Genomic DNA, 27096 nt, shown 5'->3' on the forward strand with positions numbered 1-27096 from the left:
ACTGCAGGTACTTGTTTTGCAGGAAATATTATTTTGACTGGAGCAAGTTATAGTGCAGCTTGACATAACTCAAGGCTGCTTTGCAGTGCTAGAGGCAGACAGTGACTAGAAGGATGCCTTACCTAGTTCTGTGAGGTTTCACCTCACAGCATAGATCCTGCACCCAGATTTCATGCAGTGGTCTGCCAGAGGTGGCATTCTTATACCCCTACTGCCGTTCAGCTGTTTATGATCATACTTTGGGTTACTTGGTTGGCTCAGGTTTGGAGGAAAACAAGAGAGTGGATTACAGCTGGTTCCTCTCTTCCGTGATGACGCTTCCTCTGCTACACCTTAATACCCACACTATGTGTGATTATATACCATTTATATAATGTACCTTACATAAGGTACATATAATGTACCTTCTCTTCAGAACAACAGCGCCATTATCCTTGGAAAATGGGCATAGCTGGCAGCAGGTGAAAAGTTGTCTCTGTCCAAATCACTGGCACAAATCTCCCAGACCTCTTAGCCCAAAATTTTACCTGAGAAGCTTGGGATCAAGATCCATGTTATTTAGTTGGCAGGACAGAGTTTAGGTGGTGGGTTTCACTGATGTAATTTGATAACTCTGGCACTGTAGCTTTTTTTGATCAGCCTTGAAATAGTTAGCAAGGACATTCGGTTCTGTGCTTCACTGTAGATGCTGCTTGACCTCTTGATTCCAGGCCTAGCAGCCAAATAAATTCAAATAAACTGATCCAAATGCTGAAGTGCTTATTCAGGCAAAATTCACTGTTTGTTTTCCTTAGATAAAGATTAAATAAAAACTGAATCAGGACTTCTGGAACTGGCCCCATAAAAGCTGGAAGACAACACTTCAGAGACAACTAACAGAAGATCAATGTGTAAGAGTTCAGTACAGAGATCGCTATTTTTTTATTTTTATTTTTATTTTTTCTTATATATTATCTACAAGCACAAGCTTTCATATTTTTAATGTAAAAATGCATACAGATCATTATATATATAAAAATCAACTAGCCTTGTAGCAAACTGCCAGATGCAACTATCCCCAGGTTTGGGGACAACTTGTCTGGATCCAAGTGCAAACCCAGTGGCTGATCCTCACTTCCATCCGTGGTTGCACTGAACCCCCAGATATGAAGATTCTCAAAGTTCTAGGGAAGTCTTGGTTCCTGATCCAGGTCTTGCAGCATGGGCATGACTAACTCTTCATCAATTGAAGATAAATATTTAAAAACTTCATAAATGACAATCAACTTGTTGTAGGTAACAAGTATCCATTTCACCTTTCCTCCCCCTGTTTGTTTATTGTCCTTCCCATCCTCTCTCCACAGAAATAACGGGCAGAGGAGAGGAATTCAATGTTAGTGTCATATATGTACATTTAAATAGCAGCAGTAGAAACAGAATTTAAACTGTTGATGTCTGCTGCAAAAAGGCTACCGAATGTGGGTTCATGTTGCATTTGGCCTTTTCAATGCTGGGGCACTTTTAGGCTCAATTTGCACATTGCAGAAATATGACACATTTATAGCATAGCCAATAATATGTTGCAACATTGTGAGCAACAGTAAATCAGATTGCATTTAATACTATGTAATATGTATCAACAGATTATAATATACCATATCATAACTGGCTTGACAAGCAGCCCATTACACCAAGGAAAAAAATTAATGAGCAATTAAGTAAAGAAATTTGTGTTTGTGTGGGAGGAAAGGTCACGAAATAGCAGCCTCCTTTTTGACTGAGTGTTTATCATGTTCGGCAGTTTCCAAATTCAGTCTTTGCAAAGGAATGTTACTATATTTATTAGAGGTTCTTTATGTAACAAGTCATGTTTGCACAGTGGAACATTTTCTTTCACCAGGATTTTATAATTGCTCCATACAGACATAAAAGAAGATACAGTTTGCTGAAATTCTTTCGGAAAGTATTAGGGCTATAACTTAGCCCCTCCTTCCTTTGAACTCTCCTAATATGAATATGATTAATTTTTTTTCTCGTCATTCATATATTACCTTTTTGTATTTTAAATGCAGCTCAACTCAACCCCAAGAAAGGTTTTCAGAGAAAAGAACTGCTGAAGTGGTCTTCGAGAGGGATAAATCAATTGCGTGGCATACCGACATAAAGACTTTCCTCTCAGCTATGTTGCCATGGGATTGCAGGTAAGGATTTTGTTTACTTCAGATTCGTGCAACAGCACTGATTTGAAAGATAACAGAATGACTTAGTGAAATGCTCGCTCTGGCTCCTAACACAACATACACATTTGCAAGTTCAGACCTTCAGCTAATGACTACTGGTGCGTGAACAGGCACTAGCTCGTTCTTTTACACTCGTATTGATTCTGCATTACTAATAGGACTAAAAATGGCAAAACTTCTCTTTTTTTTAACAAAAGTTAGAGATATGACCAATAGTTTGGGCACAGGTGTGTCACGGAGATAGTGACGTCACCTGTTGCAAGAACCCCCTGCCCAGAAGCACATGGTGAAGTTTCCACTGCAGTGTGTGTAGCTGGTGTAGGGCAACACACCCGAACATGAGGACCAAAATACAGATATTGATTCCAGAAGAGTGGAATGAATTTTCACTATCTAGAATGGGGGAAACAGAGAAAACAAACAACAGTACAAATAAAATATACACCTGAATGTGATGTTCTTTGATGCTGGCTGGGTAAAAGATATGGGTGAGAGAATGTTTAAAAAAATTTACTTTGGTAAAGTATCTTTAAGCAAATCCTTTTGAAAAGTCCTGACTTGGGACTTTTCGCTGTCCACAGGGATATACAGGCTTGATTCTCCAGCCAGTTCCACCTCCTATATGGCTACCTATAACTGTATAAAGTGCCATCCAACCAGATATCCTCACTCTCCTACATCTGTGGCAATTTGTGTTTGATAGCCTTTTGGTGTTATTTCCTCACAGAGTCAAATAACCATGTGAAGTACAAAGCAGTGGAGAATAAAGTTATAAGTAGTTGCTACAAGAGGGCTGTTCCTTAAGGAGAATACTGCTAATATTCCCATTTGTCATCCCAGCCTTTGGCTGTGGTTCTACATGATGCCAGCCTGAGCTGCACACCACACTGCCTAAAGGGATGCAACACAACTGGTGGGAGACGAGCACAATCTGCATGAAGTCTTTCAGTCTTGGTTCCTGCATCTCTTAGCATACAGTTAACAAGCCAAGTAACAAGGCAAAACTTGACAGCTGGCTTAAATGAGACACATGAGGGAGGAGAATGGAGGAGAAAAAACTGGACACCTTTTATCCCAGGCATGAAAAATATGATAAAATGCACTTTCAATTGAATGTGCCAGATAGAGTCACAAAAAACCTGTGCTGGTTTAAACCACAGAGTGCTTCAAGCAGCATCTGGAAGTTTAAACAGCTGGAAATTATGGCCTTTTGATATGGTAGAGGCCATTCACATCTGATTTACATTTGGGCTTAGACTTTAAATACTTGCCTTCCCATGGATTCAGTTCTTCTTCGGTATAAAATAGAATAAGAGGAATTACTTGAATTGAAACAAGACCAAAACAAAAAAGTAAACAAAAGCTAAAAACTACCCATAACTAAATCAATAGTAATATGGTTTTTTTTTTTAGTTTAATTTCCCAACACATAAACTCCCATTTCCCCAAGTACAGTACTGCACTTTGAGGGGGAAATGCTGAAATGCCACTGGACTAGCTGATTATTTCTTGATGAATTCTGCAGTTTCAGAGGATCTGGAAAAGCAGCTGAATTTCAGCTCTGTTGAAATGTGTGTCTTGCTGGCTAAATGCTCCATGAAAAAGACCTTTCTTATATTTTTTGTATACCTTGCTAAGAACATCAGCACTCATAAATTTGACAAAAATAACAACAAGGAAGGACAGTTTGGAGTAAAAGCACACAATGCGCCAATTTAGAGCTGGTGAAAGGTGTCAGATGAACTTTCTGGTAAAACACAGCAGCCTCTACATGTATTCAGTCCTTGAGAACACTGGTTGTGATGGTTGTTGATGGATTGAGGACTGAATCTTACTCTCCAATGGCTACTGAGCAGCTGGCTGGCTGGAAATGATGTTTAGGCACTACTGACTTGCAGAGGATTGGAGCCAGCCTTGTAGAAGCAGAAGACGCTCTATCAGTGCCAATCCCCACAATCATCTAGTCCTTTGGAGTTTGCTCTTTTTTTCCTTTTTTTTTTTTTCCATGTTAGCCAGAAGGAATGTGGCTAAATACATCTCGAAACAGGAAAAAAGTCTGACCCCGTGTTACTCAAAAAGTGGTGTGGTTTGTCCTTTCTATTTTTTTAATTGCAAAGCTTTGACCATTTTTAATTAAATGTGCTCTGCCTGCCTCGTCCCTACTCCAAGCTAATATACTCTAAAATGCTTCTCTGGCTTAGTACAGCTCTTTTTAGCTGCTGATTTTGGTAAGCATCTTATTAATTGCCTGCTTGACGTGGGTGGTGGAGCTTCGTCTCCGAGTCTTGCCCTGGACCATCTTTCGACGCCGTACCTCACGACAGAGCTCATAGAAGGCCTCCATAATGTTGCCCTCTCCTGTACAAGCAGAGCACTCATAAAAAGCACATGCTAGTTCTGTGGCCAGCTTTTCACCTTCCTCTGTGCTGACCTGCCTGGAGTGATCCAAGTCTGCTTTGTTCCCCACCAGGATCAGGGTGACATTTTTGGGTTTTTTAACTTCATCCAACAAGTTCTTAAGTGGCAGCATTTCCTCAAAGCTGCCTCTGTCCGTGATGTCGTAAACCAGCACGAAGCCTTCACCCCATCGCACATGTCCTTCTTTCTGAATAGCATCCTCCTGTTTTGAAAAGACAGACACCAGCCTTAGGAATTTGATCTATGAAGAAGACACCAGGCCTTCAGATAGAAGTTGGTCCTCCAAAGCCTGCAAAGCCATGTACATCTGCTTTACTTTATACTTTATGCACATCACCTTTTTTATCATGTAGCACAGGAGATCTACTCTACCAAGGTGTCATGGGCTGCCTGTGGGCAGGCTGGTAGCAGGCAATTGGAACAGGGTCTCTGTGGAATGATACCCAGCACACGAACTGCATAGGACTGTGCAGCATGAGCATCTGCCATGTTTTGAAAGTAAGGGGGACCTGGCTATGACAAAACTGGCTCTTCACTTTGGTGGGAATCATTGACTGAGGCTGTCAAGCCTCATCATTTGACTGTAAAAATAGACTGACTTCATGCATAGTAATAACGTGTTGTTGGGTTGGCCCTGAATCAAGGAATGAGAACAAAATCATTTTAATCCTAGAGTAAACCCTGACTTTTTTTGTTCTTCCAGTGTTCGAAAACTAAGCAGGGTCCCTTGCAGAAGGGTCTGGATCCAGCATGCTGTGTCCAGCAGCAAGCTGATGGTGGTGGAGGAGGGGGAGCTCTGCTCAGAAGCAAATCTCTGTCCCCAGAAGTGGAGCACACCTGCCACCCACCGCACTCCCCTTCAGTGCTGTCTATCTGAGCCAAGGTATTGGATAATAGTACATGTACCCACGCACCTGACCAGCTGTATCTAGTATCTCCATGGAAACCACTTCATCATCAATGGTAGCCTGGTGACGATATGTAGACTCTAAAATAAGAACACATTTTGTGAAATGTATTAAAAGAAGGTAATTGGTTTTGTACCTTCCTTACAGCTACCCCAGCACAAGACCTGAGATGTGGCATACAGCTTCACTAAATTTTATTTGTTGGAGCTCTTCCGGGCATTCTGGAGCACACTCAAGTCCTTCTTTCTACAATGGTGACTATGTTACCTCTCCCCATATGGCACAACTCTTTCTTTCCCATGTCTTATACCTGCAAAGGGCTGCGCCTGTGGACGCTGCACTCTGCGCCCAACAAAAGGACAGAGTTTCCTGTGGCAAAGAGCTCTGCAAGGCTGCAGCCCATTTTTCATGTTTGCTCATAGGGAAGGCTGCCACCTGTGAAACACAAATACCGCTACTCTCAAAGTATCCAGCTCAAAAGCCTATCACTGCATAGCTTGAAGTCTGACAAGATCAAACCAGTATGGTTGCAAACCAGTGAACCTAACCACTAAGCTCAGGCCTTATACTGTGATAAAATTACAGAACAGTTAGCTATTTTAGGAATGTCTCTTTGAAACATGCTGAAATCATCACATTCCCCTCTTCTAGCGAGGGCTCAAGCAGTGATTTCCCTGTGTATGATTTATAAGGATAACCAGTGGGCATTAAGCATTCACACTATGCTACAGGAAAAAAAGGAACCTATTTACTGTGTCCCAGGTTCTGGAACCAGGCAACTAATCAGAAAGCTAATGACAAAATGGCTCGTTTTATCTTAATGAGCTGATAAGTTAAATTTGATAGCATTTGACCTAAAACTTGGAAAATGATCTGTGCTAACATTCAGATTTATTACTGTTGCTAGCTCACAGATGTCCTGTATCAAAAGGCAAATGTGTATGCTGTAAAACTGTGGCCAGTGACTATGAATGCTTTGCATTGTCAAAGACACAATTCTTTTATTTGGTGCAAATCTCCTCAATAGGAACAAAGGATATCTTTAAGAAAACACATTTCTTGAATTTGAACTTCTGAAAGGGCTCATGTTTGGTGAATGCCTTTTTTCGTTACATATTAAGAAAGTCACCTCTTCATAGTGATGAATGTTTCAATGCTGTCAGTGCTGCAAACTCTCTCTTCCCAAACCAAAAATGTCACTTCCCTCCTGTGCCACCTTAATTGCTTTAAGTAGCACAGCTGCCTCTAATAGGGACAAATGGTCAGTTTAATTAGGCAGATGGCAAGCAATCTTGCTGTAGGGTTTCAGGCAATGAAGACTAGGTTTTTTAAAGGCTGTAAATACCCCTTCTATTTAGTGTTGCAAGGGTGTTGAAGGAGTTGAGAGTTCCACCTTTGTGATCCTGAGGCTATACCTACACAGCAGAGTAAGATATAGCTAAGTCTCTCAGTGGTATGTCTTATCTGTCCCTTCTGTACACCCTCCTAGCTGCCACAATTCCCCCAGGGGAATGCAGAAAAGCAGGCCCTCTAGTTTGGCATGGAAGCTGCAATGATGCACCTTCAGCAAGTTGTTTTAGTGACTAAAATGTTCGGTGCTAGGTTGGGACTCCCTGTGCAGCACTCCACGTCCAAGGTCATTTAGGAACTTCTGCTTTGTTTCTTTGGGGGAGAGTGCTGTGAAGAAGAGATGGCTCTCTGAGTGAGTAATGTGATATTAGCTCCTTACTTGTTTAGGCCTTGCAATGCTTAAATGCCTTCAACCATCTGGCCCTGCTTGACAAGTAGCTGTTGAGAACTGGTCCACACAACTTGAGAAAGTGATCATCCAATCATGCTTGCAGCGTATCTGTGAAATGTCCTTCTTAGGAAGCAGAGTGTGGTAGGCTGTATGGCTCTCCCTCACAAAATGGGAGAATAAATCTCAAGGACTAGACCTGTGCTCGCTGCAGAAAAGCAGCACAATTCCTAAATGATACTTGAGTTCTCAAAATGGGACTCTGGCGGCACTTTATGTTGCAAGTTTAACTCACTTTGGCTGCTCACATTGGGATGGAATTTGATTCTGGATGAGTAGCACTGATTTGGGTCAGATTAGTGTAAATATATCTTAGTAAATGTGTCTCTGTTCCTGTGCTTTGGAATGTGCGGTAGCTGGGTGAATTTTAATGAGTGTAAAACAGCTGGATGCTTAAAGCAATTTTTGGTGTAATAACAGACATGGCTTCTCCTTCAAGGGAACAGAAACTTCTGAAAAATCTGGTCATCTTGCAAGTTACGAGCCTTGAAGCTGTGATTCCCAGTCTGTTCACATGGATCCCATGGTACTTCACAAATGCATTGCCTGGCTTTGGGATTTATTAATATAACTTTCCCTGTAGCACTTTGTTTTTTGAGACATGGGGCTAGAGAGAAGTTAGATGACTTGAAATACCTGCTGGATCCCTAACTGAAACCGTCCACAGTGCAGGTTTCTGTGTCTCAGCTAAGCACCCTTGACCTCTATTAGGGTTGATGAAGTAAAATAGCTTGTCTGATCTCACTCCTGGGATGAATCACACCTCAAAACACTTAGGAGTCTAAAATTGGTCAGATGAATCCAGGCTGCAAATGTCTTATCCTTGCATCGTCACGATCAAGTAGAAAGAGCAAAGTCTAACACTGTGCCAGCAGCCTTCCTGATATAGGCTCCCAAGATGACTATAGGCAACTTTCTGAGCTTCAGAATATCATTTGCACCAGGTGATGCCTATATATTATACCTATAGCTATATAGCTAAAACCTCATAGATAGAAAAGAAACCCCAGAGCTGTGTTTTACTCTTCACAGACTCAGTGTCAAAACTGCTAGCCTCAAAGCAGAGCTAGGGAGCCGCTGCTGCTGACCGAGCCATGGCGTGCCTGATGCTGTTAGTGCTGTGGAAATAGTTACATGTGGTGGTTTGCTCTCCTTCAATGTAAGTAAATCTGACCTGTTCTGGTTGGCTTGGGGGTGTGCTATGCTTCTGTTCATATTCCCAATAACAAGGTCAAAGGTGCTGATGAGTGTGGCTTTGGAAGCTGATGTCAGATTTCAGGGTCCCACTTGGTTATAAAGCTGCGATCCCCCAGCACTCTTGCTGTGCAAAGCATTCTTGGTTCTCACAGTCCTATCATTTGAAAAATTTATGTTTATTCCAGAAACGTTTAGAGCTGTCAAAAGGCCTGAGAAACATGTTGGAAAGTGGTAGCAGTTGGTTTAAGTCTATAATATATTGACACAATAATTCATTAATAGGAACTGGATAAAACTTTCAAATTACCACAGCTGCTGAATAGCTATGGAAGTAATTTTTTTTGGGAAAAAATAAATTAAAAAAAACTGTGGGGCTCTCTGTGTTGATAAGCATGTTACAAATCTCCCTATTCTTCTGAACAATATGATTTTAAAAAAATGCAGAAAAAACCTGCTAAACTTATATAAAACTTTGAAGCCCACGATCCACTGACTGTCCATGGATATGATGTTCAGTCACAGCTTGACTACCTCACATCCTTGTGCTATGCTTATTGTGTCATATTTAAGAGTTTTGGCCTGTAAGACTTAGCTAGTCATTTATCAAACCTATTTGTCCAGGACTATCCTGATCTATTGAATATATCTGTTCCAGAAGATTATCTTTCCAAGAGAAAAACTATTATCTGAGAAGTAATTGCTAGATCTTGGTTTATATTTGCAGTGATGTAAAAAGCTGTAGCAATGTAAAAAGCTGTTTTCAGTACTTGTCTATTTTGAACAGGCAATATATATCAGGGATACGTCACAGCTCTGGAAGGAAATATTTGCATCGGAAGGGTTTATTGCTTTTAGGAAAACACCTGTAATAGGAGTAGGTAAATCAGCTGAGATGGAGCAATGACATACACCATTTTACATGTAAATGGTCTCTTTTGTTTGTTTTTAAGTACAGTAATTTTTCCATTCAGAATTTTAGTTCATTTTTGTCAAGAAAGGTTAATAAAACAAGGACATTTAAAAAATTCTCTAAGAAACTTTGGTCTCATGGTGGCTTTCAGCCAGTTGGATCTGAGAACTGCAAGAGACCTAGAGAAAGAGTTTTTGTGTAATAATTATAGCTGAGTTTCCAGATCAAAAAGCTACAGCTAATAGGCATGAACTTCTAAGTTATGGTTAAAGTCTTGTTTGATGGCAATGCAGCAGTATGTTTAAAAGACCAAAATTTCCCGTAATTATTTCTGACTACATAATAAGGGTTCCTGGGTGGGGTTTTTTATTTTTTGTTTTTCCTAAATAAACTCCCTGCTCATTTAGACTCCTGCAATCTTTGACATCCATGAGGATGGCACCTGTCTCTATCACATTTGAGAACAGTGACTTTAACAGCCCACTGGGAAAACAATTTACCCGCAATGCTAACCCTCGTGCTGTTTGATATGTTCTCCAGAGCCTTCCTTTGTGAAATCTGTCCTCCTCTGCATTTTCTTGCTTCTTCAGGAACTTTTCACCTTTTAGAAAGCCCCTCTAAGTTGAATGTACCTTCCTGACTCAAAGTCTCTTCTGCTTTCTTCCTTCCCCCACCCCAGCTCTTCGCAAAACTCAGCTGAATGTATTTTTTTTTCTTGCTTGCATCTGGCTGTTACTTACTCCATCCATTATTTACCTTACAGGAGGTTTTTTGTTCTGAAACCATCAGTGGTTTTACAGGAACCACAGCTCTGCCCTTGTGTATTTAGAACATATTTCTAATGCTAATGCAGTGTATCCCCACATGTGTCTTTATTAACTGATACTACAGACCCCAAAATAAGCATAGTTGGGTTATTTATTGTTTATCAATAATACCATCAAATGATATGCCATGCATTGTTATTGCTATCATTAATATCATGTGTAAAAGAACAAAAAGTATTAAAAAAAGAAAGGAAACTGACAGCTCTGATAATTGGACTTGGACTTTTCAATGTTGTAAGTGTTTCCACACATGTAACCCCAAGAGTCAGGAAATACAGAAGGAAAAGTTCTAGGAGGCTGTACGGTACCTGTGATGTGCTTTATATGTACGACTATCATACAACATGAACATTCATGTCAAGCCACTAAACCAAAATGTGTATGAAAGAAGGTATTTGTTTGCAGTGATATTAAATTCAACTCTAAGGACTCTAGCCTGACTCACATGCAGTCTGCTGTTGTGAATGCTGCTGTTGGAATTGATATGGTGATGTGCAAAGGAGTTTCTTTTCTAACTTCATTTTTGGGTTTTTTTTGGCTGCCTTCTACAAGGCTGCATTTGCTGTAATCAGAGTTGTGACTGCAGTACAGCAGGTATTCCCAAACTAGTCAGATTAAAGCTGAGCACAAAAAAGTGATGGGGGAGGCACTGCAGGCAGCAAGTGTGCCCTAGCTTGCCGAGATGCTTTTAGTTGCTGTTTTCAGTCCAAGGCAAAGCTCTCAAATATTTACATCCTGAAAGTTTTGCTAAAATCAGGGTTGGGTGGAGGGTAGAGACCCTTTTAATGCCCCTGCAGAGGCACAGGGAGGAAGGCCCAGTCTCTGCTCTGGGCAGTCAGCAGGCACGTGCCTCTGCACAAGTCAGGCTGCGGGGCTGTCCCTGGCCCATGCAGATGGGCAAAGACTATTAGTAGGTGACCTTAGAAGAAGCTTCAGGTGGTGTGGGGACTCATGGGGGACAAAGGATGCTCTGTGGAGCACAGGGGCACATGCAAAGAAAAAAAAGCTACTGCAATATGAACTATGGAGAACAAATTCAGAAGAAATGAGGCTTCATTAAGTCTGCTGCTCAGTAAGCAGCTTGGTTTTTATCATATTTTCCTCTATAAAAAAGTGGGAAGGAAAATAAATGGCTATTGCATGCATAGCCCCACTAGACTATAAAGTTCTCATCTTGGTATGAAAGGATTTGTTGCATCCCCAAAATTTGCTCTTCAGGTAGAACAGGTGGGAGATATAAAACTAGTCTACAGAAAAACATTTTTTTTGTGTTGATGTTTTCAATAAATAACGTATTTTGGCCTCCAAACAGAAATCCTAGAATACAGTTTTCTTGAAGACAGCTCAAACTTAAGGGGAAGTATGTCTACTTGTTGGCTTCTGCTGCATATGATTTTTCTCCTGCGTGCGAAGACTGGCTTTCCTTTGAGGAGAAGGGGAGTGGTGTTACATTTCCTTTCCTATAGGTTCTGTCCTTATCCAGCTTTTGCTGAGATAGGCAGAGAAAACGTGTACAGATACTTGGGAACTGCATTCATTAAGGCATGCTAAAACAAACCCAACAAAGCCAGAGCAGTGCTAACTAGTAGGGAGTAAGCTTCAAGGCTCTGTTTTTTTTTAATTTTCTGATTTAACTTTCCCACCAACACTTAACTTTCCCACCAACACTAAGCAGAGGCATTAGTTCCTGGTGGGAATTATGCCCATGACAAGTTTAAGTCTAAATAAACCATATTTTGCTACACTTTTCTGTTTGATTGTGGCAAGAAGTCTTTGTTAGTGAAGCTGTGAGTTTCACCTTATTTCTGCCAATATGAATGAAAACTAACCAGTGAGACTTTTTCTCACACCTAAAACAAGCAAAACAAAAGCCTGCTCTCCTGAAGGTGCAAAAGCAAGCACTGGAAGCTTCTGCTCATCTGGAGAACATTTCAGAATATGATGAGCAAGAAAAGTAGAGGCAAAATATTTTGCAGCTGTAGCTACAGCAAGAGCAGCCACTGCCATTCCTGATTTTTGCTGTCTGTTGAGCTACTGTAAAAAGGCAATATTTTTATTATTGGCATCAGGAATATCTTCAAACAAAGCACATTTTCAGATAGCTGCTTCCCATGTTATTTTAAGCATCTTCCTCTGCTGCTCTCAATTACAATCTCATCATTTCAAGTCTTTGTCGAGCATTTTAGAAGCCAGTGTCAGGGGTTTAAAGTGCTCTAGGCCATACCAGTCCATTTCCTTACAAACACCTCGGAGAAATCAGGAATACTTTCATGGCTCATTGCCATAATACATTGAGTATAAATTTCTACAGCTGAGGAGTATAGTAAAAAAATGATATAACGTATTAAATGTATATCAAGTTAAGTAATGTTTCTACTGTTTTGAAGTGGGGGAAAAATAAAAGCCCAGGAAGATACCTAGTAAGGCACAATCTTGACTATTGAGGACTCAATCTGTGAAGCACTGAGGCAGAAGGAATGAGTAATTTTGTTAATAGAAATTGAGGATGCTAGTAACTAGAGTCTGGCTTGAAAATAAGGCTGTTTTCCAGCAATTTATTAAGCATCTACACATTTGTCATGGTACTCCCTGAAATACAGGTTGGCAGCTATTCCTCCTAGCCCCAAATGGTTGGTTACCATTACATCTCACTTTGGCTGAAAGCCCGTACTGGACCACATATGTTATTTCTAGCTCGTGCTTGGATAAGCTGTAGTTGTCAACAGGGGTGTTCAGATGAAATATGCAGAAGGCAAAGTTCTGCAAGATGATGGCAGAACTCTCTCCTCTTTTGCTTGCTATGGAAAATGGTTATTTTTAATCATGAGCATGTTGATGATCTGGTCTATAGCACTGTGTAGACTGCAGTATACTGTTGTGCAGCAGGAGGAAGAGAGGGCTGGGAGGGGAGGCTTCCCCAGGCTGCCTTCCTCCTGGGGCTGCTGGTCTGTCAACCTTCACACCCTAGGACTGAAGGGACCATCAGTTAATGATTTATTAACACTTATTTTAGTATGGGCCCCTTTGTTAAAAGTTCTGTTTGCTGTCTGGGCAGTTTCTCTCTCAGCTGTGCTGCTGGGAGTTAGTATTTTTATGGTAGGGGAGGCAGTAAACCTTCAGGAGTGTTAAGACAAACTTGCTGAGTGAGCCACAAGTCAAGAAAACTAGAAATCTACAATATACAAAGACATGTGTTTCTTCAGCTTGTGATCTGCAGCAGTGAAAGCAATCCTGGGGACAAAGAGTTTGTATTCAGACAGTATTCCAGCTGTCCAGACAATGTGTTAGCTGAATAAACCAGAGAGCAAAGACAGTCCTTGAGAACTGTATTTGGACCTGAGCTCTTTTTCATGGCTACATTGGCACAAAATTAGCCCAGAAAGATAGTTCTTGCATCTTCTCTTGCTACAGAAAATTATTCTTAGTGAGGTCTTGGCTCCCATTGCTAAGCTGTTTCTGGTTATCAACCATTTTGATGGAAGCTAGTTTGGACGTATTTGCACTCTGCTCTGTTGTTTGTACACATCTGTACCTATCAGGTACAGAAAAGAAACTCAGGCTAGCAGTATTTGCTAGGGTTCTAATGTTAATTACATTATGTATGGTATCTGCAAACTTCCCTTGTGGTCCCTGAATGACACCATTTTGCTAACAGAACCCTCAGCTACAGATGTGGTTACATAGGCAAAACTACCTTTCTAATGTAAAAATAATCTTCCTTGCAACAAGCTTTCCAATGGGAAAAGCATTCTTGCCAATGTAAACAATATCTTCACAAAATGATTTCTGCTGTTCTTGCCACAGCGGTGAAATTTGTCTTGAGCTGGTCTACAGGAGATGAAGTTCTCTGCTGTGAGATAATTCAGGGCGCTAACAGAGGTGTCTGCCTCCCTCAAGCACTTGTTTACCTAGTGTATCTTTCTGCAGTCCTTTGGCTGTTTCATGTTATGCTGGAGAAGAATGGTGCTATCATGGGCCTTTTATAATCAAGCTAGTGGGACAGCAATTTGTACCACCTTATCTCCTATCTTTGCTGCTTTACTGATACCTACACATTCTACCTATGTTTGATGGTGACTTATGGGCTGTCTGTATGTTGCATTAGATAGGACTTTATAGAAACACCAACTCAGTTTTTTCCCCTCCCAGTTGAAAAAGTGAACAAAAACCGAGTGACTTAAAGAAATTGTGACATAGTTGGAAGAAATAATCTTTAAAAATGTCACTATTAATCTAGTAGTCCTAGCAAAATTATAACTTTTCTTAAGACTCATGTTTCTTTACGGTTAACTCTGCTCCTCCAAAGTAATGAATAGTCTTTTCTCTATCCCATTCAAATTAAATAAACTCCCATGCTTTCTGTCTCTCTTTGCCTTCATAGATGGGCCAGTCTGTCATGCACTGTTCTGCTGATTATCTGCTCAGAGACAGTTTTCCTTTCAGAGGATTAGCAAAGTTGTATGAAATATGTGAACAGCTAGAGAAAGACATCTAGGGATAGTGCGAGAAAGCCAAGTGACTTTTAGAAAGGTCAACAAAAATATTAACTCCTTGGTTGCTGTTATTTTATAAGTACATTTTTGTTTAAAGTACCTTTGATATGTGAGTCTTAAGTCTATGAGTACTAGTTACTTAAAGGATTTACAACCCTTCTATGAGATGAAGGATTTTATAAGTGAGAAGCAGAGGCAAAGAGACTGCGGGCAACAAATCAGTGACAGAATCAAGAAAAGAACTGAGGAACCTATCTCCTGCACTTCCTTGGGGCTTTATTTGTTTGGTTTTTTCCCCTATATGGCAAAAATGGATCGTTTAAGTCCCTGCACCTCAGAAAGCACCTGATTCTCCCAACTGTACATAAAAATGCTAATTCAGAACAAATGACACAACCCAGTTCATAATCCCCTCTTTTCTTTTTTTTTTTTTGAAATCTTGGATATCCCAGCTCTGTTTCTAGTTAAGCAAATTGTCCCGATTATGGTAGAACAAAGAATGTGTTCTCAGAGAAATACTGCAAAACTTATTTTAAAAAGCACCCACTTAACCATAGCTATGATGAATTTTCTTCTTTCATCATTTGATCCAGGAGATTCTCCCTGCATGTCATGGCTTATGGAGGCAGGTAATTTGCTGTTGCCCATGAAGTATTCTGCAGGCCATCAGTGCTGTCTGTCTACTGCTGTGATGACTCTTTGGGCTTCCTCTGCCTTTTTTGCCCCCCAGGAAAAAATAAATTTACCAGTTCCCTTGATGACTTAGTCTGATTCAGAATCTCCAATTTCAAAATCAATTAAATATTACTTGTTTGATGGCAAACCACAATATCTCTCCATCTTTGAGGTCAGGTGAAGTCACCCTAAATTCTGGGCACTGCCACTAGCTCGTGGGGAAAATTTCCGAGATCCAGACTGTTATTCCTATTTACTAGCACTGAGGAGAGCAGCTATTCACAGCAGCCTTGAAAATCGTGATGTGACGTCCTGGGTCACTGAGGTCCACGGGATTCCTGCATTCAGGCCAAGAGTTCACTTGCAGAGGGTAGGTGGCCAAATAAAGGTCTTTGCACCTCCACTTTGAAACTCATCCGCATAGAGTATGTCCATCTCTGAGACAATGCTGGCTGGCAGGTGTTACGTGTTTATAGACTTCTGGTTTTGTGGCAGTGGTGAGGTGGTCAAGCCCTGAGAGGACCACCTGCAGCGGCGCTGCTGTGAGGGTGGCTGCTTGCAGGCTGCAAACCCTCCCCGAGCCAAGCCGCTTCGGTGGCAGGCAAATTGTCAGCCTGCTGCCACCCCATTCCTGGCAAGCGCTGATGAAATGGTACATAGGAATGCTTGTTTTTGTGCTTCTTCTATGAATCTCTTAGTAGAGCCAAACTGAAATATAGCACAAATTTCCAGTTCTGTATTAAATCCACTGTGGATGTGTTGGTTACGTTTGTGAAGCGCTTTTAGGCTGTGGCTTAAGTGGTGCCCTAACCAGGCCAAGTGTTTTTAGGCCTTCTAACACCACACTGAATTCGCTTATTAATTTGCGAGTTGTGTTCTATTTAAAAATGTATAAACATTAATGAATTTTGGTGAAATCCATGTGGTAACCCAGTCCCCTTTCTCAGTTCATATTTAACAAGCTAAAGAAGACTAAGTTTAATGCTGAATTCATATATTTAATATTTTAGAAAACAACTGCATGTATTTTTTTAAATGTGCAGTTCCAGCCTATTTCTACATAGAGCTCTTTCATTGGACCTTCTGATTCTGTTGCACATGTGGGATAGTTGTGGGATTTATTATAAATATAGATTGAAAGTGGAAACTCATTTGCCTTGATAATGCCAGGTAACCACTTAGCCTGAGTGATTAGGCACCTTTAAAAAAAAAAAAATCGAAAAAATAAAAACATGCCACGATGATGACGGTGACTTGCCAGTTAAGCAGAAATGATGAGAAGTCGAGGCTGATGGTTAATACTCGCCTGAAAAATGACCTTTGCTGCAGTTGTTAACTCCTTGGCTCAGAACAGTAAAATAAAAAGCACAGTGATGTGTACTTTGCAGCTGTCCTACCAATGCTTGCACAGATCGAACATCATGGACAAAAGTGGCAGAGCTGCAAAGCCCTGACTTCAGCAGCAGCCCCATGTGCCAAAGCTTGCAAGATTCAGTGATGCTCCTCTCGCCAGAAAATGTTATTTTGTGGTTTGTAATTTGGCTCCTGGAGATACAGCAGTATATCCAGACACTGCTAAAAATATGGTCCTTCATTTTCTTCTGGCAGGTTACAGTAGTAAAGAATATTTATAAGGTGTGTGTCATCCTTGAATTAAAAGAGGACAAGGTTTTTTTACCCTGATGCTTAGTTTAGGATAATGTTGAATTTCCATCAGGCCTTGTACAGCTTGGTGAAAGCTTTCCTGAAAATAGGAATTATCTGGGGATTCTTTGCATCAGAGGGCTAATGGGTGGTTGAAAACTTGATATAAGAAATAAACTATAAATATGATATTTTTGTCACAGCCCCAGTGATTTTTGGCAAAACCTCCTGTTGCTTAGTAGCTAGATAGTTTGAATCTGTTTTACTCCTGCCCTTTCAAAATTACTTGACAAAGCTGCTTATTCTCCCTTTAGGGCAAATGGGTCTCACTGACACAACTTAAACTTTTTACGTTGGTATAAATATGTAGGTATCCCTCTTTCCACCCAACTGCCAGTCCATGACTGCTAAGAAGAAATGAATGTATTCTGCTAAAACTTCTCAGTAAATTCAGCTCAGTGATGTTTACAGGTAACTGGACGCTAAATCACTGCAGGATGATCATGATAGAGAAATGCATTCCTTCAAGCACTGTTTCTCAAAGCTTTTGGAGGCACAGCCTCTTTTTTGATTGATCTCTGAAGGCCTGAATAGTGGTTAGAATTTCAGAAGATTTTTTTTTCTGACACTTCAGAGCCTCCTTTGAATCCTGTTGTGATCCATAGTTTGAAAAAAGAATACATTAAAAAACAATCTCTGGTGGGCAGCTTCCACCAGATATTACTGTGATTAAGAAATAACTTATTGACAATAGTTTATTAGTTTTTTTAATTTCTCAAACCTTTTCCTCTGAGAAACTTAAAGCACTTAGCTCCACAATAACTGTAATATATAATTTAAGCTGTTATCCTCTAAACTGAATGAGAATGTAGAATTTAGTAAGTCAGAAGAGATTTAATTTTTGTTTTATTGAGATAGGACTGTTGTCTGCATGAAAGGTTTCCGTGTTGCAAATAGAAGACGATTAGATTCCTGAGGGGCATGGTTAATTCGCAGTTGTATTCATTTGTAAAACAGAAACAAATGTCATGTCTTGTACACCAAAAAGGGCATGGGGCCTTCATAATGGGGCAAAAAAAAATAAACCGAGCAGCTTGCTAATAACTTAGTTTGTGTGCTTAAACAAGGCAACAAGAATACTTTTGCACACAGTGTCCCCGTAAGAAATTAATGAACTTGGACTATACAGATACAAAACACTTTATATACTTTTATTGTCAAGTTCTTAAAATGATGTATTAGTGATAGAGATGTGAAGTACTAATAATACTAATAGAACACTATACTGAACATCCCACTGTGTAGTACAAGGCAGGTGACATATAATTCACTGATTAATATACTGATATTAGCAGACAAAGGAATGTATTTGAGTTCAGGTTGTTCTGAGAATTATTTTCCCAATATGAGATTTCTGATACCTGTCACTTCTTCAGCTTACTAGATGAAAATACTTAGTATGATACTGGATACTTTGCTTTGTTGAAAGGGCTGCCTGGTTTTTGTAGTAAAGTGTATTAAACTTTCATATTTGTTTCTGCTGTGCAAGTTTATAGCATTCTCTCTTTCTTTAGTGAGACCTCTTAGAGAAAGAACCTTAACAAAGAAATAGGTATTTAACTGTACGATCTGTATTTGAGCCTCCAAAGAAAGGTTAGGAAGGAGATGGCAACAGATTGTAGGAGAAAAGGAAATTTCCTGGCCCCTTACTTCATGTGCGAATCACTTAGTCCTGAGGTATTGAAGGTGTCTTCTAAGATGTTAATGCCTCATCTCAGGCTTGTTGGCCTGGATTTTCTCTGGTGCAGAGCATTCAAATACATGCTAACTTAGGAAATACTTCAGACCTCAGCCCAAATTTTCAAGTGAGGCCTCTAATTCAGAGCAACTGTTTGACAGGTTTTTTTGAGGTATCTGTGCCAGCTTCTCAAAAGTGCCAGACCCAAGACAGCTAAGCGGGAGCAGTGGAGGAGACATGTCCCTTTTGATGACTGATGTCCCTAACTGGTCACCCAAAAAGCGAGACACAATGTGTGTTTGAAAGTGAGGACAAAAAACTTACTTAAGGGTAGGCAGACTGACTGTAAGTACCTACAATTTTTTTCCCTTGAATTTGAGATCTGTATCCCAGCCATCTTATTCTCTAGCAGCTGATGTTTGGGTTATCCAAAAGCAGAAAACTGATCACACACTAAATAATTCAGAGTGAAATACTAACGCAATTGCTTTCAATGGCAAAATTCCCACTGACTTCTGTGTGGGCAGAAACGTGCCTCATATTAATTCTGCTTTCGTTTGTGTGTGTTACTGCTTCTCTATTCTGCCATCTTAGGTAATAATTTGTTCCAGCTTTAAATGACCATAGAGAAGCTTTTTAGAGCAAATTTAAAGGTTGACTGAGGCTTGGAATTTTAACTCTATGACTTTCCATTACTTCAGCCATGCTATTATATACAGCATACCATGTGTACAGAATAAAATACAACCTACCTAGCGTTGGGTCATATTCCCAGATGAACCGTTTGGTCAGGAAGCGTACAACGAGAGCTGGAGGAACAAAAAGATTCCAGGTGAGATGCACAAGCCATCAACTCATCTGGTTTTTAAAGCTTTCCCAGCAAACTTTTCTGTGTGAACGAGCATGTAGCAGCTCCCCTGAACTGAGCAGAAGTCAGTGTTGCTTATTGCAGCAGTTGAGACCTTTTCTCTGTTTGTGGCCCGCTTTACACTTTTGGAGGGGGGAAACAAAATGGAAAAAATAAAACTCTTTACAGTGTTAATCATTTACCCATGTAACAACACAGGACAAAGAGTACCAGGAGGTTTCCGATGGTAGTCTCTAACTTTTTCCACTTTTTTTTGTCACAATAGTTTCTACCATTAAAAAGCCAAACCAACCCCATTTACAGTGCTATGAGCAGATGACCCTTGAAAAAACGACTATTTTGGATGCTTTAGATTTCCCATAGCCAGTGGAAAAAGGGTTAGAAGTTTCTGAACCAGGATGCTTTGAAACTTCAAAACTAGGGGGGTTCAAAATTTAATTCTTGAAAACTTTCCCTTCAGATTTTAAACCTTGTAAGGTGAACATATAATTGGCTAAATAGCTTCCTTCTGTATTTTGGCATGCCTTCCTTGCAACAATTTATCTTCCGTGTTTTGCCTACCTGTCACTTGAAGCAATCAGCTATAATGTTCTAAACCAATGGTCAACAAATGCTATTAATGAATTTGCAGAAGTAGAAATAAAGCTTTAGATTTTGGAGCACTGCATAACTAGTTCTCAGTTTTGGTTTATGGCCTAAGGTCTTGCTACTTACGTTCTTATATTTAATTTTTTCTATCCCTCCACCCCCTTTTAAAAACAACCTATAAAGGTTTTGTCAGGACATTGATTATGTTCTAATTTAAAACTAAGCAATGCCTTGAATTTCTAGTGGTATAAACAAAGCGTTCACCACTGGCAACTATTCAAAATCCTTTCTGCATTTCTAAAACGGAGCTAGAGATATCACTGCACTAGCTATGATCGCAGTGATTTCAGCTATAGGAAAAGTTTTCCCTGTCAGCCCTACAGGATTGTTCTGTTCTTTCAGTTGCAGATGAGCAGTAAAAGGTGACAGCTAAACCCAGTTCTGATCCTTTTCAAAATTAAAGCCATGGGAATGCCCCACATCGCAGATTTCTGTGCCCAAGACTAGGACAAGGCAATACTCTGCAGAATGAATATAATTAAGCTTTCCTTAATCGGAACCTATTTTTTAAATACAATCAGAACACTAGTTTTCAACAAGATTTAACTATGCCTCACACTTGGAGGGGTAATAAGAAGCTGATCCTAAGGAAATGAGATCACTACATAAGAAGCAATTTTAAATCGTTGTTTTTTTAAGTTTCTGTTTTCCCTAGGAAATCCTATTTTTAAATTTTTTTTTTAGCCTTTGCAGAAATGCTCTCCTTGGCCCTCAGAGTGAATGTGGCAATTCTTAGCCAAAGTAACTTTTCAAGTCGTGGTCCTAATGTGGATGTTGTTATACTGCAAGAAGATCTCTGTGTAGTTCATTTTCCATCCATGATGATGTCTGTACCAGGACTTTTTTCCCCACATTTTACCTCAGCTGGAATAGTTTAAACATCTCGATGTTTCAAAAGTTTGGTCATGATTCTTCTCTAATTGCTAGTAATTGGTTCTCTAATTGCTAGTGAAATAATAGCATGTTCTTTTTTTGTTCTTTTTCTATTTTGACTGGGAAAGTGATGCAGGGTAAAAGTTTTCCTGACATGATTTCAGAAGACTCCTTGCCACCTTCCTTTTCAAGAACAGATTTTAAAAATGCTTTCTTCTTTCACAACTGTACTCTGAAGGAGAAGCAGAGATGTGCTACCTGTATTGCAGTGCCTTACCCTGAGCCTGTGCCTGTACCTGGAGTCGCTAATGGAGAGAAAAGGTGTAAGAGCGGGGGAACCTGTCCAACTATTTTCATATTTAAACATGGTCCACTTATAGTTATGATAACCTTGTACTTGTAGATGAAAATTGCTGGAGAGGAAGGTCAAAGTGATGAAGGGGACTGGAAGAAAGTCTGTCAAGCACTAATGTCTGAGACAGGTAAGAAGGCAGCAGCTCTGAAGGGAAAGAGGGGAGAAGAGCTGATTTTGGAGGTAGCCCAAATGAAGGAGGTGAGAAGGTGACAAGCGATAAGAAGGAAAGGTAAAACTGGACCGCAGCTGCTGAGATGAGCCTGGGAGAAAAGAGGTTCAGCTATGTACACAGGATGAAATGGTACAGGCATTGAGTGCTGCAGAGGTGAAGAATTAGAGATCACAGACATAAGCTCTGGTGAGGAGGTAAAAAGTAGGTTGTATTTGTCTCCAGCAGGGAGGCCTGTATGCAGAAATAACAAATAATCACATATGCAGGAGGGAGCTGAAGAAAAGAAAGGAAGGGTGGGAGGCGGCTGCCATGCATAGGGCCAGATGGCAATTAGTCTCCCTCGCTGGCAGGTCTCAGCGGGAAGCACAGCAAGCCCAATGAGTCGCTCACTAGGCACTGCCAGTAATAAAGTACTTGCATAAGGCTTGCTTGGGCAAGGTGAAGGGAAGAAAATGCCACCTCAGCACAACCCCAGGTGAGTGGGGAAGTGTCAGCTTCAGAGCCATGTGCTCTGTGCCAGTTTTGGGGGCGCGCACACTCGGGGCCATGCAGAGCTGCTGTTCCTGTGGGGCTGGCTCTGCTCAGCCTCCTCGCTTCTGGCCTGGCCGATTCCCTCAAAATAATACTGCTCTCCTTCATGGCAATGGTCACAGCCCATCCTAGGGAGCTTTTCACTTCCACACATTTTTACAAGGCTGAAGATTAGCAGCTGGATTTCACAGATGGGGAATATGAGGTAGTCTTGATCCAGTGCCTGTCCTGTTTATAACTATTGCGAACTATGTTGGATGGGAAATGCCTTCAGTTTTGCCTCATTAGGGGTGCTTAGCAGATGGGACCCTGACATCCAGTTGAGTATTAAAACAATGTATGTGACTTTGGTCTCTGATTTGACTGAAAATAGTCAATGAGAGGAGAGCTGGGAAGGGCATCCAACTGCTTGGGCTGTCAATCCGGAGACCAGCTTGCTGGCTCGTGCCACCTGCCCGAGCAATGATCCCCCTAGAGCAGGGGTATTACTGTGAAGCCATTTTGTTTACATTGAGCTCACTTACTGCCCGATTACAACGCTTTTTAGTAAAATAACTTCTGCCAGCAGAAGAATTAGAAGTGAGGACATTAGGAATTCACTATGCTTAGAGCTGTAGCACTCAGATTTCTGCTGCTGGCATAAATAATGCTCCGGGCAAAGCAATAAAACTTCTCTGTGTCCTTAGCAATGCTGCATAGAAAGAGTTGAGATGGGCATTACTTCCTTCTCACCTCAGCAAAGGTGTGTGTACCCTGTTTGACCTGTCAGCCTTATTTAGACATGTTTAACTCTAATACTAATAATGAGGCAAAAATAACCCAACACACTAAAAAAAAAACCACCCAAATGATGGGTTTTGATTCAAAATAACATTGAGGTTGAGAATGTCTGAAACGCATTATTTTCTTATTAAATTAGGTGACTAATTCCAATGTTCATATTAAAATTACCATTTCCAGTGCTTATCCTCAAAGAAGACGAAATGCATTTTGAAGCAGGCAAGATTCAGATCAATGCAGTACCTAATAGGAGTGAATTTCATGGTCCTCCACTGAGACTTTGACAAGGCTCTTCCCTGAACACTTACTGCTTGTGAAATACAAGAACTTGCAGGCTTAGCAGGAAAGACTCTCCAACAAACTGCAATTTGGATTCCCACTGTGTTTTTCGGAGACATGACCATTACCTAGGGGAATTGATGTAATGTCCCAGCAAAGGAAGAACAGACTCATGTCTCTTTCTGCCTTTCCTTACACCCTCACTTCCAAGTCAGCTGTTTTGTACAGGGTTTAAATTAGGGTAGAACTTGGCCCAGGACCTTCATTCGCTCATGTTTAAACCTTCTGCCTTAGAAGTTATTCTTGGAGAAGAAACATGACTGTCAAATACATTTGCAGTGTAACTCCACTGAAGACAATGAAGTTATATCAGGAATTAACTTGGCATATAAACTGAGATTATCAACCACATGATTAACTAACTTCTTTGGGACTTGTGTGGCTGAGTCCCTTACTCAGCTTTAAAAATCTCAGTCCATATCTTTTGGAACATTTGTTTTTGTGGTGTTTTGCGTCTTGCTTTAGATCTTTGTTTGGATTTAGTAACATATAAATGCTCTGGCTAAATTTACAATCTGCCTGAATACATATCTTCATGAATTTGTTATTGTTCCAGCTAATACAAGCTGAGCTTTTGGGGGAAGAATGGAAGCAAGGTTTTTATTTGAAAAACATCCCCCTTCCCCAAAAGCTACAGAGTTCAAAGTTATTCTAAGAAAAATAACAGTTCTCCGCAGTGAAATAGCTGTATGATGACTCTTCTATGCCATGAGAATTTTCAGCTGTAAAAATGGTCTGAAAGTAGTCCCATTATTTAACTTATCAACAAGTCCATTCCTGGTGCCATGATGATGTGTCATCAGTAAACCATACTTGGCAGGAGACACCAGAGTGGTTAAAACCAGAGGTTATAACGATCAAAAGGCACTTTCATAAATGAAGTATTTAATTTTTTTCAAAACGTATATTTTTGTTAGAGAGTTCATCCCCCATTCACCCTCTCGGAGGCCCCTCATGTATTGGAGTTTCAGTCCCCTTGGAGCATGTGGCGAGCTCCAGCCTGCAGGATGGCGGTGCCACAGGTTTCTGGCATGCAATGTGCTGCCTCCTTAAACAGCTCTGCGTCCAGCTTTGGGAAATAATGGCTTGTTTTAAAGGCACTACCACGAGAATTTAATTTGCTCCTGAAAGTGCAGGTCGTTTGGGGGGTGTGTGTGTGGGCAAGTATGAACTTGTAATGCAGAGTCCTTTTCTGATCATGGTACGTCATGGATGTAAACATGCAGTCATTACTTCTGGTTCTGCATCTGTGGGCCTGCGTTTGACTCAATTTTGATGGTATCTCTGGCAATTCAGTGGTGTGGGGATGTGAGTGAGACATCAACAGAAGGATTTCTCTGCCTTCCCTCCTCTCTTGGTTCGTTCACTCTGTGGTCACTTCCGATGTTGAGACCTACTGTGCTTGTAGTAAACTAGAAGGTAAACTTAATGGAGCAAAATGAGATTAGTGGGAGGAAAGGAAAGGAAGAACTGTACCAAGCATAAAAATGGTCTGTTTTACACTGCCTTGCTGTCTCAAACTCTGCATATTTTATGCATATTTTAATCACTGTCTTAAGCAGTGAACTGTTCAGAAAAATTACTGTGTATGCTTGTATGTTTTTTTATGTAACAGCAGAGTGAGGTCCTCCACTGACTGGTGGTATAAATATAAAAAGTATATATACTTTTATATATAATTACCAATTAAACATAAATACCAAAAGTATATATACTTTTAAATATACTTATATATACTGTATAGCAGTATTTATATAACAGTGTGTGTATATATATATACACTGCGTAATAGTAAATACAGACTAGGATTGAACAGCTATGTGATGAAATGTGTTGCTCTTGCCTTTCAGGAGGTTATGCTGCTTAGTGTAATGTAAGCCTTTTTTCTTCAGTGGTAGTGATGTGGGCTTCAGTTCTGTGGACCCACAGCTGAACATCAGAAATGGTTCAAATGTCTTTTTGTTCTGGTGGGGTATAAAGGGACTGGAATACCTGTCTCAAATCTCTATCTTAATCCCCACAGCAGGATCATGGACTAAACCAACGTCCCATGTTCAAGTACTTCGAAAACACTAACATACTTTCAAATGTAAAACTTAAGCACTGTATATTGGATTTATCTTTACAGTAAATAAATTACCTGCTAAATATGCACGTAGCAGGACTCCAAAGACTGCTTCAGATGCTAATTCAGTAGGCTGTTCAATTAGATGTCAATAACTGACCTTCTTTTGACAAGTTGTTTGGAAGGACTGTGCTACTGTGGAAGAGACAGAGACCATAGTCCTACTCAGCTGTGTTTTTTAGCAGTCTTCATCAGGATATCCATCCTTTGGCCTGACCAAATGTCAGTGTAATTAGTGTCATTTTTTAAATGGCTGTCACTTTCCAGTTTCTACTACAAAGTTTTGGGGAGTATTTCTTTTGTTAGTGGCAATTTCAGTTTATCTCAGATGTAACTGCATTTTACTGCTGTGGGAAGTACCTGATTTTAGGAACTTTTGAGTGGAAAGGGTCTGGAGAAAAGTATCTTGTTTCAAGGAGCTCATCTGAAACTCTGGCAGTACCTAGCATGGTGTATTCACTAATTGCATCTCAACTATCTTAACAGCAGACTGGAAAGAAGCACTACATCAGATTATTTTGCAAGCACTTTTTAATTGCAAGGAATGAAGTAAACCACCTGTGCTTTTATCAGAGCATGCACATCAGTTTACTGTTGCTGCCATGGAAAATGAACATAAAAATCATTTACTTCAGTGCAATGAAACTAATGCTTGCAGGTGCTCATGAAATGGAAAGGTGAGCCATCCATTTCCTGACTTGCACAAGGGTCATTGCTCTACCGATGTTCACACTTATTTCCACAGGGTGACCGTTTACCCAGTGCTCTGCTCCCTGCATGTTTCTGCTCTCTTGCTCACCGACCAGACCATGTGTGGGCTGCCCAGACTAAGGGTTGCTACCTGCCTGCGGTACGCCCAAGCACAGGGTCTTGTGGATGCTCCAGCTCTTCTGCAACATCTAGCTATGCCTGGTCCCGCTTTCATAGGCTTGCAGCTTTCGCACAAATTGAGTCCGATGTTAGGGAATTGTCTGTATCTCCCTTCACTGACCGAGATGTCTGGCCCCCAGGTTAGAGGCAAAATTTGCCACTACTCAGACTGGGGAGAAAGCAATCTTGGCACAGGCGTGTTAGTGGAGCGAAGGCCACTTTCCTTATTCAGTACTGAATACAGAAAATACAGGAGTTGTTTGTCAAAAATTTTTGATTATAACCACATCCCAACATTAATAGCAGGAAGTGTTTCTTGTCTTGCTTCTGGCATGGTAATTTCACAATAAAAGAACCTCTCCGTATATTCACCTGGAATAGTCTACTGTGAATTTCACAAATTACACAGTATTATAGTCATTCATCCCATCGCCACTGAACAGGAGGATTTTTGTAGTAATGTTCTGCCCATTGCCTTCAGTGCTGGAGGCGTTTTTTTTTTACAACGGTTGCTGCATATGGAATACGAACAGGAGGCTTAATTTATATTACGTTATCCCATTCCACAATATATTGCTCCAATATAAGGTTGTTTATTTCATAGGTCTCCTGTCATATAAAAGATAAATGATCAGACTGGTGTGTCTAATGGTTTTGATCATTTTAGGAATGCAGTGTGTAATATCCGTACTTCTATCATTTCTCCTC

At 40.5% G+C, this 27096-nt stretch overlaps 1 protein-coding gene across 2 annotated transcripts in view; it reads right to left on the reverse strand.

The window, feature by feature from the left end:
* Positions 1 to 909: 909 nt before the first annotated feature.
* RERG (RAS like estrogen regulated growth inhibitor) overlaps positions 910 to 27096 on the reverse strand; it is a 112248-nt gene continuing 86061 nt past the window's right edge. For both annotated transcript variants that reach the window (XM_076342060.1, XM_076342070.1), the window contains exons 3-5: positions 19580 to 19636; positions 5552 to 5625; positions 910 to 4839 (exon numbers count right to left, since the gene is read on the reverse strand). In XM_076342060.1, coding sequence (XP_076198175.1) covers positions 4432 to 4839; positions 5552 to 5625; positions 19580 to 19636 — 539 coding nt within the window. In that variant the 3' untranslated portion in view covers positions 910 to 4431. The remainder of the gene's footprint in view (positions 4840 to 5551; positions 5626 to 19579; positions 19637 to 27096) is intronic.

The sequence above is a fragment of the Aptenodytes patagonicus genome, chromosome 1 (genome assembly GCF_965638725.1).
Source record: "Aptenodytes patagonicus chromosome 1, bAptPat1.pri.cur, whole genome shotgun sequence".
In the NCBI taxonomy this organism is placed as follows: Eukaryota; Metazoa; Chordata; class Aves; order Sphenisciformes; family Spheniscidae; genus Aptenodytes; species Aptenodytes patagonicus.